At 46.0% G+C, this 18,063-nt stretch overlaps 1 protein-coding gene across 1 annotated transcript in view; it reads right to left on the bottom strand.

Moving 5' to 3' along the window:
* Window positions 1-17,621, bottom strand: part of LOC129861458 (semaphorin-3G-like) — a 91,138-nt gene extending 73,517 nt beyond the window's left edge. Inside the window, exon 1 of the mRNA XM_055932830.1 lies at window positions 16,780-17,621. Within this exon, the coding sequence (XP_055788805.1) occupies window positions 16,780-16,888 (109 nt within the window). The 5' untranslated portion in view covers window positions 16,889-17,621. The remainder of the gene's footprint in view (window positions 1-16,779) is intronic.
* Between the last annotated feature and the right edge of the window lie 442 nt (window positions 17,622-18,063).

The following is an 18,063-nucleotide window of genomic DNA, read 5'->3' as shown; positions in this document are numbered from 1 at the left end:
CTCCTCTTTTTCTCCTTCGCTCTCCATCTTCAACTCTCTCTCTTTTTACCTATTTAAAAAACCTTACGACAGCAAAACATCTGCCAAATCGTTTAGAACCCTACAGTTACCAAAAAAATAACCCCAAATGTAAAGAACAACATTGTACATACGGAGATACATATGCCACATTTACATTATCGCAATGCTCCAAAATAAGAACATCCTTGCCAAACCTAAGTAATAACCATTTGTTGTCAATGTGTCAAATCTTGAATATCACAGCAAAACCCTCTGCCTTAAATTCAACAAAACTAAAATGAACTATGCTCCTACATGCAGCTATTAACCAACATCCACTGTCTTCCCATTGCAGTGTCCCACAGACACAAATAAACAGAGAAAGAGGGGTCACTCTCTGTGGGTCTGGGGCTTTGGGAACCAAACACAGCGGCTGGAGACTGGGGAGAGAGAGGAGGGGACCAGGGAGGGTGGGAGTCTATCGAGGATTCTTCTCCTGTCTCTCCTCCTCCTCCCCTCCTCTTCAGTCTTCATGTTTGTTTATCCAGTGGATTAAGAGTGTAAACATCTGGTCTGGGCCCTTCATCTGGTCGCACTATACTGGCACCCCATAGGCTAATGCCCCGTAATTTTTATTTTATTTTTTATTTTACCGTTATTTTACCAGGTAAGTTGACTGAGAACACGTTCTCATTTGCAGCAACGACCTGGGGAATAGTTACAGGGGAGAGGAGGGGGATGAATGAGCCAATTGTAAACTGGGGATTATTAGGTGACCATGATGGTTTGAGGGCCAGATTGGGAATTTAGCCAGGACACCGGGGTTAACACCCCTACTCTTAGCTTCAGCTTTAGCTTCAGAAGCAAGCCAGCAGTGGTATGCAGGGTGGTATGCTGCTGGCCTAAATAGTGTGTGTGTGTGTGCGTGCGTGCGTGTGCGTGTGTGCGTTCGTGCGTGCATGTGTGTCTCCACCTCCCTGTCTGATGGTCCTCAGAGCTGACACCTGAGCCCAGGGATAATATTGATTCAACAGAACACTATAAGACAGCCTGAAATCCCACACTAACCCAGACTATCCAAATACTAACCCAATACCAATTCAATATTAATGCAGAGTGTCCCTGGTTATGGTCTGTCTGAGTGCTAACCACAACACCATTGACCCAGACGATGCCTCAGCCACCTCAGTGATGCACATTGCCACCAGCCACAAAAACTTTGACTTGGAATAATGATGCTCATTGGGCACAGACAACAGTTCAACGTCTAGTTTTGATTTACATTTGGTTGAGTTGTTAATTAACATGAATGCAACTTGAAATCTACAACTAATGTCACCATATCATTGGAATTAGGTTAAAAGTTGGGTGAAAAAAGTCCAATCAAAGTCCAATCAGATTTCCGCGTTGCTTCAACGACATCACATAGATTTTGGGGGTTGGAATTGCGTGGAAACAACGATGAACAACGATGAGGTTGTGTGTGAGTGTCACGCCCTGGCCTTAGTATTCTTTGTTTTCTTTATTATTTTAGTTAGGTCAGGGTGTGACATGGGGAATGTTTGTGTTTTGTCGGTTTTGGGTGATTATATGGTAAAGGGGGTGTTGGGTGTATTGTATGGGTTTGTGTGTAGTGCATGTGTCTAGCGTTGTATATGTTGGTTTAGTTGTTTAGGAGAGTCTATGGTTGCCTGAATGAGTTCCCAATTAGAGACAGCTGATTTCTGTTGTCTCTGATTGGGAGCCATATTTAGGGTAGCCATAGGCTTTCATGTGATGTGGGTAATTGTCTATGTAGAACGTTTGTAGCCTGTATGTGTATGTGCACAACGTTATTTAGCTTCACGGTCGTTTGTTGTTTTGTATAGTTTGTTAAAGTGTGTTGATTTTTCGTCATCTTTAAAAATAAAAGAAGATGGCTTATTTTCCTAAAGCTGCGTTTTGGTCCATCAATCCTCCACACGATCGTGACAGAATTACCCACCAAAGGATCAAGCAGCGTGAATTGGAGCAGTGGCCTGCTACACAGGATTATTGGAGTTGGGAGGAAATATTGGACGGAGAAGATCCATGGGCACAGCCGGGAGAATATCGCCGTCCCAAAGCTGAGCTGGAGGCAGCGAAAGCAGAGAGGCGGCGATATGAGGAGGCAGCACGGAAACAAGGCTGGAACCCCGTAAGTCAAACCCAAAAATTTCTTGGGGGAGGGCTCTCGGGTAGTTTAGTTGGGTCAGTCGGGAGACGTGAGCCAACTCCTCCTGCTTACCGTAAGGAGCCGGTGAGGGCGGATTTGGAAGTGAGCGACGCAGAGACAGTAAAGGAATTAATGGAGAAATTGGAGGAGAGAGTTATGAGGGATGTACTGGTTTGGTGCATGAGGCACGGCATCCGTCCGAATGAGCGTGTTGGTGAGTTAATGTCACCGGGAACAGCTCTCCATACTCGTCCTGAGGTGCGTGCTAGCCGTCTGGTTAAGACAGTGCCTACAGCACGCACAAAGCCTCCTGTGTGTCTCCAGAGTCCTGTGCGTCCTGTTACTGTTCCTCCACGTACTAGCCCTGTGGTGCGTGTCTCCAGCACATTACCACCAGTGCCTACACCACGCACCAAGCCTTCTGTGTGTCTCCAGAGTCCTGTACGCACTGTTCCTTCTCCCCGTACTCGTCCTGATGTGCGGGTCCTCAGCCCGGTACCACCAGTACCGGTACCACGCACAAGGCCTATAGTACGCCTTGAGAGTCCAGTATGCCCTGTTCCTTCTCCCCGCACTAGCCCTGAAAAGCGTGTCCCCAGCCCGGTGCCACCAGTCCCGGCACCACGCACCAGGCCTACAGTGCGCCTCAGCCGGCAGGAGTCTGCCGTCTGCACAGCGATGCCTGAACTGCCCGTCTGCCAAGCGCCATCTGAGCCATCCGTCTCCCCAGCGCCATCTGAGCCATCCGTCTCCCCAGCGCCATCTGAGCCATCCGTCTCCCCAGCGCCATCTGAGCCATCCGTCTGCCATGAGCCTGCAAAGCCGCCCGTCAGCCATGAGCCTGCAAAGCCGCCCGTCTGCCATGAGCCTGCAAAGCCGCCCGTCTGCCATGAGCCTACTGAGCCGTCCGCCAGACAGGAGCCGCTAGAGCCGCCAGCCAGACAGGAGCCGCTAGAGCCGTCCGTCAGACAGGAGCCGCCAGAGCCGCCAGCCAGACAGGAGCCGCTAGAGCCGTCCGTCAGACAGGATCTGCCAGAGCCGCCAACCAGACAGGATCTGCCAGAGCCGCCAACCAGACAGGATCTGCCAGAGCCGCCAACCAGACAGGATCTGCCAGAGCCGCCAACCAGACAGGATCTGCCAGATCCGTCAGCCAGCCATGAGCAGCCAGATCCGCCAATCAGACAGGATCTGCCAGATCAGTCAGCCAGCCATGAGCAGCCAGATCCGTCAGCCAGCCATGAGCAGCCAGATCCGTCAGCCAGCCATGAGCAGCCAGATCCGTCAGCCAGCCATGAGCAGCCAGATCCGTCAGCCAGCCATGAGCAGCCAGATCCGTCAGCCAGCCATGAGCAGCCAGATCCGTCAGTTAGCCATGAGCAGCCAGATCTGTCAGCCAGTCATGGGCCGTCCCTCAGTCTGGAGCTGCATTCCCTCAGTCCGGAGCTGCCATTCCTCAGTCCGGAGCTGCCATTCCTCAGTCCGGAGCTGCCATTCCTCAGTCCGGAGCTGCCATTCCTCAGTCCGGAGCTGCCCCTTATCCTGGTGCTGCCCCTTATCCTGGTGCTGCCCCTTATCCTGGTGCTGCCCCTTACCCTGGTACTGCCCCTTACCCTGGTACTGCCCCTTACCCTGGTACTGCCCCTTACCCTGGTTCTGCCCCTTAGTCCGGAGCTGCCCCTTAGTCCGGAGCTGCCCCTTAGTCCGGAGCTGCCCCTTAGTCCGGAACTGCCCCTTAATGCTATGGGGTTAATGTGGAGGGGGGTCATTTGGAGGAAGCTAAGGAGGCGGTTAGGGACTATGGTGACGTGGGGACCACAACCAGAGCCGGAGCCGCCACCGTGGATGGAAGCCCACCCAGACCCTCCCCTAGACTGTGTAATGGTGCGCCCGGAGTTCGCACCTTAAGGGGGGGGTTATGTCACGCCCTGGCCTTAGTATTCTTTGTTTTCTTTATTATTTTAGTTAGGTCAGGGTGTGACATGGGGAATGTTTGTGTTTTGTCGGTTTTGGGTGATTATATGGTAAAGGGGGTGTTGGGTGTATTGTATGGGTTTGTGTGTAGTGCATGTGTCTAGCGTTGTCTATGTTGGTTTAGTTGTTTAGGAGAGTCTATGGTTGCCTGAATGAGTTCCCAATTAGAGACAGCTGATTTCTGTTGTCTCTGATTGGGAGCCATATTTAGGGTAGCCATAGGCTTTCATGTGATGTGGGTAATTGTCTATGTAGAACGTTTGTAGCCTGTATGTGTATGTGCACAACGTTATTTAGCTTCACGGTCGTTTGTTGTTTTGTATAGTTTGTTAAAGTGTGTTGATTTTTCGTCATCTTTAAAAATAAAGATGGCTTATTTTCCTAAAGCTGCGTTTTGGTCCATCAATCCTCCACACGATCGTGACAGTGAGGGAGTGCTCAAGCTCTTGTATCTGACTGTATCATCTATAGGTACAAATTGAGCCCCAAGCCAAGCAGTGTTAGTAGTTTGTGTGTTAAGGGCTGGCTGGAGGAGTGTTATGGGTGAGGGGCAGAGGAGGGAGGCACATCTGATGCCCATTAGACCCCCGCGGCCACACCCTGGTGAAACAGTCACATCCCTTCTCTCTCTCTCTCTTCTCTCCTTCACTCGTTCTTCATGGTACACTCACATCCCTTCTCTCTCTCTCTTCTCTCCTTCACTCGTTCTTCATGGTACACTCACATCCCTTCTCTCATTGTCTCCATCACATGCCTCTCATCGCTACATCTCTAACCATACCTACTCCCTCCATCTGACAGGTTCACACACACTGTAAAAAATGATTGTAAGGCAACTAGCTGCAATAGGATTGTAAGTTTGCCTAAAATTTGGTAATATAGCTGAACCAACATACATTCTCAAGTTGAATTGTATGATCACTCAATTTTGAAAAGTAGGTTGAGTGAAGATACAATTCAACTTGAGAATGTATTCTACGTTATTTGCATATTTCTCAGAGGCCTTGCCAAGATTGATTATTGAGCTACCTAAATCATATGAACTGGAACAGCCATCTCACTATCGGGTGCAATAACTAACACATTTCATTCGTTTAGAAAAATGTATGATATTTATCGCTGGGTGGCATAAGTTTAATCAACTAATCAAAGTACCTGTAAAAACACAGTTATTTTTATCTACCTGCAAGAAAGGATGGTGGGAAATATGATAACGATGGGTGAAGTTTTGAGTGATTTTGAGCAAACATGAATTTGTAATTTTACTCAACAAGCTTGTTGATATTCATCTCATTTTGACCTCCTGGGTGGCGCAGTGGTCTAGGGCACTGCATCGCAGTGCTAACTGCGCCACCAGAGTCTCTGGGTTCGCGCCCAGGCTCTGTCGCAGCCGGCCGCAACCGGGAGGTCCGTGGGGCGACGCACAATTGGCATAGCGTGGTTAGGGAGGGTTTGGCCGGTAGGGATATCCTTGTCTCAGTATGTAAAAAAACAAACAAAAAAATGTATTCAAATGTATGTAATAAAATGTATGCACTCTACTGTAAGTCGCTCTGGATAAGAGCGTCTGCAAAATGACTAAAATGTCAAATGTAATTTTGAGCAGAGTTTGCTGAGTAAACAAACTTTAACAAATTAGCTCAAATTCTTGTGCTTTTGAAGTAAACTCAACTCACAGAAGAACGCTGTTGAAACAATTGGTTAAATTGGCTTTTTTTATAGTGCACACACATACAAAGAGACACACACACACACACACACACACACACACACACACACACAGTCTTGTATAACTAACCTTGTGGGGACACACAATTCAGTCCCATTCAAAATCCTATTTTATCTAACCCTAAACCTAACCCTAACCCTAAACCTAAACCCAACCCTAGCTCCTAACCATAAACTTAATTCTAAAACAAATTCTAACCTTAACCCTAAACCCTATATAAATAGCATTTGCTCTTGTGGGGACTAACAAAATGTCCCCAGTTGGTCAAATGTTTGTTAATTTACTATTCTTGTGGGGACTTCTAGTCCCTACGAGTATAGATAAACACGTGCACACACACATACACTAAAGTTATTACACTACTAAAAGACTTCCCAGGCCAATGTTCCTTGTTTTAGCACTGCTGTATATTATTGCTGTGTGACAAGAATGGCAGGAATCTGGGTCTACACACAAATCAACCCTCCCACCTCCTCCTCCATCTTTTCCACATTGTCCGGACTACCCACCCCCTCCTCTGTGCACGGACCCACAGGGGACCCACTTGGCAGGGCTGCCACCATTATCTGTGTCCACCTGCCCCACCACAGATGCCCGTGACACATGAAAGCCCTGTATTTTTTGCCCACGTGTCCTTTACCATCTCTGGGCCTGTCATATATAACCGACCGCAGAATCATACACACACAAGTAAGCAAACATGCACGCACACACAGACACACAGACACACACGAAAACAACAAATTCACCCAGAAAAACATCTGCTATATATCATCCCCAGAGCTGTTCTTTCCTAATTAGATCATATTTACAGGGAAGATCTCAACTGCATTCTCCTCACGTCCTCTCTCCTCATCTCCTTCTCAAAACCCATTGGATGAGAATGCCAGAGGTCCCTCCCCTCTGAGCTTCTTCTCCAATGGGGGTTGAGAAGGAGAAGAGAAGAAAGGAGATAGGACGCAAGGAGTATGCAAACGAGTTTCTTCCACAGTGTATGGAGACTGTGAATCTGTATGGGGTGTATTATGGCTACATGAGTCTATGGGACAGAAGTCAGGTGTTTGTCTTGGCTGGTGACACAATACTCTGGGTTACTGCTTACTGGTAGGGACCTGGTCTTTCTATGGTATTATATGGTGAAACTCTACACTGAGTATGTGTGAGGGAGTGCCTGTGTGTCTGTTTGACAGAGAGAGTAATGTATATAGACACATTGACTGTGCGTTGGACCTGCCCTCAACTCCTTAGCTTGTTTTTTTGCTTCTTAAGAACACATTTAGTCATTCTATGTCTACGACCTCACATAGTGTTGTTTGACCTCTGTGTTGTGAAGGTCCTCAGTGGAGACAGAAGTTGTCCCTGTGGATTCTTAGGTAGAGCTGTAGTACATTCTTCGCACCACTGCCAGGGCTCTGTCAGAAGAGATCCACTGGACACTGACACACACACGTGCACACACACACACACACACACACACACGTGCACACACATACACACACACACACACACACACACACAGGAACATCTCTCTTATCAGTCGTCTCAGGATGCTTATCTGACAGGGTCACACGATCCCCCTTATAGAGACAACCAGAAAAGGGGGAAGAGGGAGTGGGGGGTAGAGGGTGACCTCAGCCCCCCGGACCTCAATCAACCCCTTGTCAGAAGGACAGCCAACTCACTGTAAACCTCACCAATGACTTTCACAGTGGAGTGAGGTTTCACCCAAAACTCAGCCCAAACCCTACTGGCTCACACACAGTGCTCATCAAACACCCTAAACCTGGAATTATGGAGGAATTTGGGCTGAATTGGGAATGGCTGGTATGGAGGGCCGTGAAATGGGACAGGCATGTGATGATACGTCCAATAAGATGGTCCATCATCTGTCAAATGTTCTAGTGCTTCCCAACAAGGTGGGTCAGAACCAGGCCACTTCTGGAGGGTCTAGAGGGGTACTGGAATGCCCAGTCCAGTCCAGGCTAGTCTTGCCAGACCCTGCTGAGAAGGTCTCCCTCCTCCTCTCTCTCTCTGTAATGAAGAAATTACCCTCGTAAACACTAGTAGGCAGGTAGTCTCCCTGGCCCCTGTACCAGCTGACTCTCCCTATCAGAGCCAGGCAGCACCCCATGTTGAGCTACTCTCTTAATTAACACACACGTGGCCTGTATGGAGGATTGGCTCAAGTATCCGTTAACGGCGGCCTATGTAATCACCAGGAGTGCTGAGGTAATGAACGCAGAGTGTGTGTGTGTGTGTGTGTGTGTGTGTGTGTGTGTGTGTGTGTGTGTGTGTGTGTGTGTGTGTGTGTGTGTGTGTGTGTGTGTGTGTGTGTGTGTGTGTGTGTGGTTTGTGTGCGTGCGGGCGGGCGCCTATATGTGTGTGTGCAGTCGTGCGTCTGTATCCTATAAATATCAATAACTAAACTCAGCAAAAAAAGAAAAGTCCCTTTTTCAGGACCCTGTTTTTCAAACATAATTTGTAAAAATCCAAATAACTTCACAGATCTTCATTGTAAAGGTTTTACACCTATGAGCACAAACCCACCATCACTGGACCAGACAGGACTGGCAAAAAGAGCTCTTCACTGATGAGTCGTGGTTTTGTCTCACCAGGGGTGATGGTCGGATTCACGTTTATCGTCGAAGGAATGAGCGTTACACCGAGGCCTGTACTCTAGAGCGGGATCGATTTGGAGGTGGGGGGTCCGTCACGGTCTGGGGCGGTGTGTCACAGCATCATCGGACTGAGCTTGTTGTTATTGCAGGCAATCTCAACGCAGTGCGTTACAGGGAAGACATCCTCCTCCCTCATGTGGTACCCTTCCTGCAGGCTCATCCTGACATGACCCTCCAGCATGACAATGCCACCAGCCATACTGCTCATTCTGTGCATGATTTCCTGCAAGACAGGAATATCAGTGTTGGCCAGCGAAGAGCCCTTTTTCTCAATCCCATTGAGCACGTCTGGGACCTGTTGGATCAGAGGGTGAGGGCTAGGGCCATTCCCCCCAGAAATGTCCGGGAACTTGCAGGTGCCTTGGTAGAAGAGTGGGGAAACATCTCACAGCAAGAACTGGCATATCTGGTGCAGTCCATGAGGAGGAGATGCACTGCAGTACTTAATGCAGTTGGTGGCCACACCAGATACTGACTGTTACCCCCCCTTTGTTCAGGGACACATTATTCAATTTCTGTTAGTCACATGTCTGTGGAACTTGTTCAGTTTATGTCTCAGTTGTTGAATCTTGTTATGTTCATACAAATATTTATACATGTTAAGTTTCCTGAAAATAAACGCAGTTGACAGTTAGAGGACCTTTCTTTTTTTGCTGTGTTTCTATCAAATGCAGCAGGCACTGTTGCTCTTGGCACTTCCTGTCTGTCAGCAGCTCCAGCATGGAATGAATTTATTGCTGAGACAATTTTTTATTATTTTCATTGAACCTTTATTTAACTAGGCAAGTCAGTTAAGAACAAATTCTTATTTATAATGACGGCCTAGGAACAGTGGGTTAACTGCCTTGGTCAGGGGCAGAACAACAGATTTTTACCTTGTCAGCTCGGGATTCGATCTAGCAACCTTTCGGTTATTGGTCCAACGCTCTAACCACTAGACTACCTGCCGCCCCAGAAAGCGTGGGGTGATGGGAACCCCCTCTGAGAGAGTTCACAGCGCATGGGGAACAACGTCCGTGTCCCAACAAAGTCCGTGTCCCAATGCAGCCTGCAGTGGGGGGGATTGTTCACAGCAACGCACATCACTGTGAGCGACACGGACTTTGTTCCCTGTGCGCTGTGAACGCTCTCAGAGGGGGTTCCCATCACCCCACTCCTGCTCACCTTTCACTGGCCCACAGCCACACAACTCTGGATCTCTAGCGCAATGACATGGGTAGACACATGTATATACACACACACATTACACTAACTGACTAACACACACACACACACACACACGCACACAGACAACATACAGACAGAGACTCCATTCCTCATCCAAACTAATTCTACAACACTCAACATTACACCCACACACGTAGCCTCTCACCCAGACCAACACACTGAGACCACAGGACCTTCCTTCCACCCTACCAGTCCTCTGTCTCATTTGCCAAAAGGCAAGAATAACATTCTCGGCTTCCTGTGTTCACTGCACTGAACATCAGCCAATTGGAGAAATCAGAGAATCAGAGAATTAGATGTGACGTTCAATCAATGTGATTACAGTAGTATGGAGGGGGGGTAATGTACAGGACCCCCTTGCATTTAGATATTCCTATCAAACTACTACCCCCCCCCCCCCCCCAACCTTCCTCCAACTCCCCAGACCCCCAGTACCATAGCCCAATGCGACCCCCAGGACCACGGCCCTGCGACCCCAATTGAAACTGTAGCCCCGTTCACTAACTCTCTCACCGGGTCAACTAGCCATGGCAGAAAGGGCCAACCCCAAAATATACAAAACCCACTCACTCCTCATAGAGTAGCAGTGAAAGCAGGGATTGCCGTAGGTTCAAAGCCTAAAGTAAATACTCCTCCCTCCTCCTCAAACTCCAGACCTATTTTTCTCAAATTTTCTCCCTCCTTTCTTTGCCTGCGCTACGGGCCAAGCAGGACCTCTTGCTCTCTCTTTCTCTCCAATGAAATATGCAGAGGTCTGAGCTGTTTACCCAAGACTAGGAGAGGTAGAGCCTTTTATGAAGAAACCGAGAGCCGGCATCAAATCCCTGGCATCCATCACCTTTAAAGAATGAGTTGCACCTAAACAGGAACTAATCCCTTTAAAAAGGCCTATGTGGCATCGATACGAGTCAGAAACAGTTATTCTAGTGTCAAAATTAACTACAAAGTGTAAATAGAATAAGTTTTGTCATAAAGTCAGTCTCATCCAAAACAGAGTTTGGATCCTCAGTGATGTCAAGAAATCATACCCCCTTTTGCCAAGCTCCACGTGCAAATTGCCCCTCCTCCCTCTTCGGTTCCCTTCATTGAGGGGAATCAATTAATCTGGCCCTGGCACCTGGGTAGGCGTTTACTACTTGCTTTCGTATTGGAACCGGCTGCCTAAGGGGCATGAGCGAGGGTCCCCATTCAAAGCTCACAGCGAGGTCGACTCAAAACAAAAGTGACGTAATTAGCATGTGGAGTAATGTGTAGGATTCTGTGTTTCCAAATGCAAAAGTGATCCCAGGGAAAACTAGTTTGAACATATATTTGATAGAAAAGAGATACTGTTGGTTATGTAACGTTATCATTTGATAATACTAGTGCGGCAGGCTAGCTAGCTACAGGCTAGCTAACGTTAGACTACAAGTCGGATTTGCAAATTAGTTCGTAGCTCATACAAGTATATTCTGTATTTTCTAGGGCAAATCTAAATAATGGATTCAGCTATGGTGGTAGCTAACTCATGTCTGAGTCTGACTAATACAGTGAACTAGGAGCAACAAACCGTAATGGCGTCACCAGCCTGTATCTAATCCAATCTGAAGCTACAATCAGTCTACATCTGTAAAGCATAGAATTAGGGGTTTCCACTAGTTACCTGAGCCACAAAGTCAAAAACAAAAAAGATTAGGGTTAGGCATAAGGTTAACAGTGTGGTTAAGGTTAGGGGACAGTAACATTAGTAGTCTCTAAAGAAACAATACTTTTAGGAAAATGTTTTTTTTTATGTTTAGCTCACATCATTTCATTTAAAAGTTCTCATTAAGGTTACTGTAATATAATACATGTTTCAAAAACGAATGTAGACATTAATTAATGCTTTCCTATAGCTTCCAAACTATTTTTACAATTGAGGAGTACCAACAAGATGGCTGCATGATGGTTTCAATACAGTGTCCTCAGTAATCCAGCGTTTATACACATCACTGATTTATACATATATACAGTACACACGCACACACACACAAACAATCAAAAATACAGATGACACACAGAGGCTTATGCTGTAATGTACAATGTGTATATAGACAAACAGACTTGCACAGACACTGTCTCCCTCTCACACACCAACACACACCCACATTGCTAGTCCTCCTTTTATCCTCCTTCCATCGCTATACCACCATCCTCTCCATTCACGCATTCATCAATCCCTCTCTTTTCCCTAACATTCCCTTAACACAGACACAGTCCTCCCTTAACACAGACACAGACACAGTCGTCCTATAGAGCCAGGCCTATAGAGGCCTGCCACACTGACCCAGCTGTTCTCTATGCTGCTGCATTAGTTTGTTAAATGCTGCGGCTCAGCTGGACACTAATGGTTCCACAGACAATGATCTTCAAAGAGGTTAAAGGAACAGACCAAGAGATGAGTCTATCAGAGTGTGTGTGTGTGTGTGTGTGTGGTGTGTGTGTGCGCGCAAGGGAAACGGTGGAAGCATGTTACCTATTTAGAGGTAGTGTATAGCTCCCAGTGATAGCCACCGCTGGACTGGAGGAAGCCACAGGTCTCTCATGACGGAGCTCCAGCCATGGCTATGTAATCATTACTTCCCAGTCACACTAACATGCCCTTACTGGGACTGGGAGATACTGGGGGTGCTGGGAGTAGAGGGGGTCTGAGGAGAGGTTGCATCTAGGTTGCGTAGAGTTCATAACCCCACCTGCTTTCACTGACTTGATGAGGCATTACAAAAACCCTCTGGTTCCACGTCAAATGATCTGTCCTGCCAAGAAATATGTTTTCTTCAACCTCACTTCATTTTAATTTCCTTTATAGGCATAAAGAAAAACACAACAGGTTTGCCAGAGTCCGGAGAGTATCCATAGGTCTGGCAAGTGGAACTTTTTCTCAGGCTCTTTCTTTCTCTCTTTTATTTTCCCAGTCTCCCCCTCTCTTCTCTCACACTTCTCCTGTGTCCCTCTCCCTCTCTCCACTCCTCTGTCGGTGCTGTGTGATCTGACGTTATTGTCGTCTGGGAGCTGTAACTTCAGAGTGCTGCGGCGGAGGTGGCAGACATGGTGACGACAAGGTGACACTTTATCAGGGCTGAGACACCAAACACAAACGTGTGAGAGTGCCACAGGGTGTGATAAGAGAAGAGATGACAGCTCTGAGGTGTCGGGCGTCAAGCAGATAGCTACCTGCTACTGTCACCATCCCTGCATACCAGCAGCAAGGCAGCCATCTTGTTTTGTGAGATACTGGAACACACAGACATTGTTGATGGACATTCTAGAACAATCCACCACTCAATGGTAGACCACTCAATGGTAGTCTATATTATAAACTGGGTGGTTCGAGTTCTATATCAGACCGTATAGCAAGAGTATGATAAAACATATTTTTACTGTTTTAATTATGTTGGTGTCAGGTATGCGTAAATGGCTGTAAGAGAGTCAGGTGCAGGAGAGCAGATATTGGGTAGCCAATGGAGCCTTTTATTTAGGCGAACCAAAAGCACACGGCAAAGTGAACACGAAATAACAATACGGGTTAACATAACCCAGCGCAACAGACTAACGTGCGCAATACATGAAACAGAATAAACAATACCACACAAAGACATGAGGGAAACAGAGGGTTAAATACACAACACATAATGATGGAAATGAGAACCAGGTGTGCGGGAAAACAAGACAAGACAAATGGAAAATGAAAAATGGATCGGCGATGGCTAGAAGACCGGCGACATCGACTGCCGAGCACTGCCCGAACAAGGAGAGGCATCAACTTCAGCAGAAGTCGTGACAGTTGGTAACCAGTTTAAAATATCAATAAGGCACCTCTGGGCCTAAGGACAGCCATTAGCTGTGGTATATTGGCCATATACCACATCCCTTCCGGCTTTATTGCTTAATTAGAACATCTCCTCAGACTTTCTTGAGCTTCTGCTTTCCTAAAGTGACTCCATAATGACCATTTTCATGGACACACACTCTAAACACACTCCTGGAGTTGAGCTGAGAGGTAATGCCAGCAGGAGCTAGTCCACTCCAATTCTGTCAATCTCTGTCATACACCAAAACGTTTTACTCCGTATTTCACTCTCAGAGCTGTACAGTATGCTGTTAATTGGTGTGATGAGCCAACTGGATTGGTTTCTGAGACCCCTTTTTCTGCTTTCTGTTTCTAGATGTTTGCAGAAGCCTGGGAACTAGAGAGAGAGGGATGGAAACACCCAACATTCCAGCCTCTGGATCTCCAGACAATGACAGATTATTCAGCTCCTTCTAAACCCCCACTCGAACAACATCTGGAAAACACTGGAAAAACAAACGCATGAATTAATTAAAACAAACAGCCTCTCCATCTGCAGTACTCTGGAAACAAATTGAATCCTTTCAAAATGGGTGATGATGAGGAGCCCTGTGTTTATGTGTGTATTTATGCTTGTGTACATGTGAGCAAGAGAGAGGTGTGTGTGTGTGTGTGTGTGTGTGTGTGTGTGTGTGTGTGTGTGTGTGTGTGTGTGTGTGTGTGTGTGTGTGTGTGTGTGTGTGTGTGTGTGACTGTTTGTGTCAGTGCATGGGAGCGTGTCCAGGCTTATTTACCCAGCTGAGGTCTACATATGCCTGATGGGGCAGAGGGGGGACATGGTGGGAGGTGAGGAGACAGAGGACCAGGGGGCTGGGGGTCTCCATCTACAAACACTCACCAGCACACACAGAACAGAACAGACCTGGGGCTACAATGACACGCCCTGAGACCCCTAGTACACACCCGGCCCCAGGCCCCCATCCCCGGGGACCCAGACCCACTTTAAAAGCCCACCACCAGGGGCTCCCACTTCACATCACAAACACTGCCTGCTCCGACACCAACCATCCATCCAGCCTGACACCCAGACTAATCACACAGAGCAGGAGGCAGGGGCACCACCAGATACCAACATCAACCAATACCACCAGGGGGCGAAGAGGGTGAGAGGGAGGGGAGGGGAGTATGGGGAAGTGAAGGGGGGAAGGAGTAAAGGGGAGGGTTAGGGGGACCTGGGACTCTAGTCAGAAGGACCGATTGGAGTCTTAACAGTCTGATGATTATCTTTGAGTGAAGGAGTAGATGGGAGGAGGGGTGTAACAGATGGAGGGAAGGAGAGGTAGTGGTGATTCAGAGGAAGGGGTGCTGCTTGGTGCCCCTTCCTGCTTTAAATACCCATACTAATTGATTAAATGAGATAATTACACTTTTTCCTTTTTCTAAATTGCCTCTAAAAGGGAAGGATGATATCTCTGACTAGGGGAAACTTAGGTCAAGATTTGAGTCAATACCAGCTAAATTTTACAGGTCAGTCAGATGTGCCATTTTTTTAGCAACAGGATAAAGAAAATATGAGCATAATTATTTTCTATTGAAAACATCTAGTCCAACAGGAGGAAATCCCTTTTGATTTGTATCACTAATGCTTGCAGACACACTGGGACTGGAGAAGGGCCATGTTTGTGAACACTGACCAGGAAATTACAACTCTCTGTTCCAGCCAAATGAAGCATATAGATATATAGGCAGCCTGAGATGACAAAGCTACTCAGGGGTATCACACGTTCAAGGCATGTACAACCATAATCGGTTCCAAATATCTAACCTTGTGAGATTGATTTATCCCACTCCAGTCTATGAGTCGCAGATAAAACAGCAGTTGAATGTAAGTGGTTAGACAATACATTATGAATCCATATATTGTCATAGTTGAGTATGCGAAGACAGAGCCTAGAGGTTTCCGTCTCGAACAGCAGTGTCCGCTCGCTCTATAAAACTTAATTGCGGCGCAGGAATGGAATAAACGTCTCGCGCGCCACAGTGTGCCAGACCGCAAGGAGGTGAAAATACGCTACAAATCCCTTCAGGGAGAAAGGTCGGCGATGTATCCACGTTAAAACCAACTAACTAAATGTGGGGCTTCGACTAACCGCTCGCTGCCTACAGTAGACCACAATCAACCATATTTAAACAATCATTTCCCACCTTGACAAGACCCTCCAAGAAGCCTGTGCGTGGGATGTAGGTTATAACACTGAGGAATTAAAATATTTAACTCATCCACATGATATAAAACAGGCCTGTGCATTAAAGGTGTGTTGCAAATAATACTGTAGAGTATTATAGGCCTATGCTTGCACAATTCAGACAATGGGATAAAGGCAATTAAATGTATTAGTGTTAATGAAATTATATTAATTTAATTATGTACTATTGAATTAAATGTAATCGACATAATTTATTGGACAATAAGAAATACAGTATGTTCTAATGTTCAGTTCATGAGAACATGAGTTTATGTGTAGGATTTTTGAGAAAATTGAAAAAATGTAATAGGCCTAGATACAAAAAAATACAATATTCTATAGGTATATTATAGCTACAAATGTAGCTTCTGAGTGTTTTTAAGAAATTCAGAGACCTCTTAAATTCACACTGTTGCCCACAATTGGGCTCACGCGCTTTGAATGGTCGCGAATCTCTGCTCTGTGGAGAGCCCTGGCGTCTGTGATGTGTCTTGTCGAACACACAGGCGAACGCAAACACAAACACACACTAGCATACATTCTTCAACTTTGAGGTGCTTACATGGGAGTGGGTACCCTAATAATGGATAAAAAGCAATAGGCTATAATTCACATACACGCCCTGGAAAAAGTAATGAACTTGTTCAAACAATTTTGACAGATCATGTTCAAACACCTTGTGCGCATTCTGTCAAAACCTATTTTCAAATGATGACACATAGTTGAAAATGAATAGCCTATTAGGCAATAGAATAATTAAATGATTCCCCAGTTGTAAGCCTAGGTCGGTCAAAAACATTCCTCCCCATCGGGGTCTTAGACGTTGTTGAAATAATAAAACATTTGAAAATAAAAAAGTTATCAATATAGCTGACCAGAAAAATAAATGTGATCAAATGAATGTAGTTGAATGTATTTTTTACCTTTGTATGAAAGTCTGAGTCGTGGTACGTTCATCTTGGTAGCTGAGACTGTTGTTAGAAGAAGAGCAAACCGAATCATCCTCTGGCAGAAATATGATAATTCCTTCATGTTTCCTTGGAAATGTCCTTTTGAATTTCGATAGATCTTTGAGTTTGGGAAGTTTTGCAATTCACCTCTGTAACAAACGAATATTTACATTCAAAAGTATTGTAGCACTGTATTTTCATAAGTTAAAGAACTGTTTGTCATAAACTTGAAGGACTCAGTCACTCCTTTATCTAGACTCCGTGCATAATTGTCTCAGATATTAGTCTGTTCCGGGTCCACCACTCTCTCTGTTCCGGGCTTGACAGCGTGGGTTTGTTTCTACCTCTGAACAGACTTCGCTACAACCCCGCCTTTCTCTGGAGGAGCAAGAGAGCAGAGCAGCAGCCAGCAAACTTTACGCACTATGTGATAAATAAGTTTGTTACATTATTTTGTCGATGAGGGGCTGTAATTGAGTAAAGCTCAAAACCTGCGTCTGTTTATGTATTTTAACCTGACATGGAGTGAAACGAATAAATGTTCATGACCTGTGCGCAATAATAATGTGGTATCACTGAGTTTGTCTGCACCATGGGCGTCTGTGCGCGACTTGCGTTAACCCCTTGAGAGCTATTGTAACGTGTGCGGTGCTGTCATTAAGTTGGGGGTACTCCTTCACTCTCCAAATGAGCAGGGGTCTCAAAGGGGTTATGGCTAGGCATTTAAGGTGTCAGGGAAATGGCAATCCATTGCCTTTTGTGGCACTTGTTTCTTCAAGGAAAGGGGTTCCCTCTTCCCTTCTCTTGTACTTGAGGGATTTGATGGCAGTGGTAGTAGCATTTGCAGCTTGATTAAGATATCAAAACACCTAATTGGAATGGACCAAAGGAACTCTTAACTAGAAGGGATCCTCGAGCTTTGCGTCCTTGCATGTATTCAACACCCAAGTTCAGGGAAAAAGTGTGGATGGTTGAATACGGAATGTATAGGAAAGTATGATTGAAGGGGCATTTGAATAAATTGTGCTTCTTTTGGTCTGAATTACATTGTTACCAGTGGTGTAAAGTACTTACGTAAAAATACTTGAAAGTACTACTTAAGTAGTTTTTTTAGGTATCTATACTTTACTATTTATATTTTTGACTACTTTTACTTCACTACATTCCTAAAGAAAATAATCTACTTTTTACTTCATACATTTTCCCTGGCACCCAAAAGTACTTGTTACATTTTCAATGCTTAGCAGGACAGGAAAG

Source organism: Salvelinus fontinalis, chromosome 8 (genome assembly GCF_029448725.1).
Source record: "Salvelinus fontinalis isolate EN_2023a chromosome 8, ASM2944872v1, whole genome shotgun sequence".
NCBI lineage: Eukaryota > Metazoa > Chordata > Actinopteri > Salmoniformes > Salmonidae > Salvelinus > Salvelinus fontinalis.
Note: the sequence above shows the minus strand (reverse complement) of the source record. Positions and strands in the feature narration are given on the sequence as shown.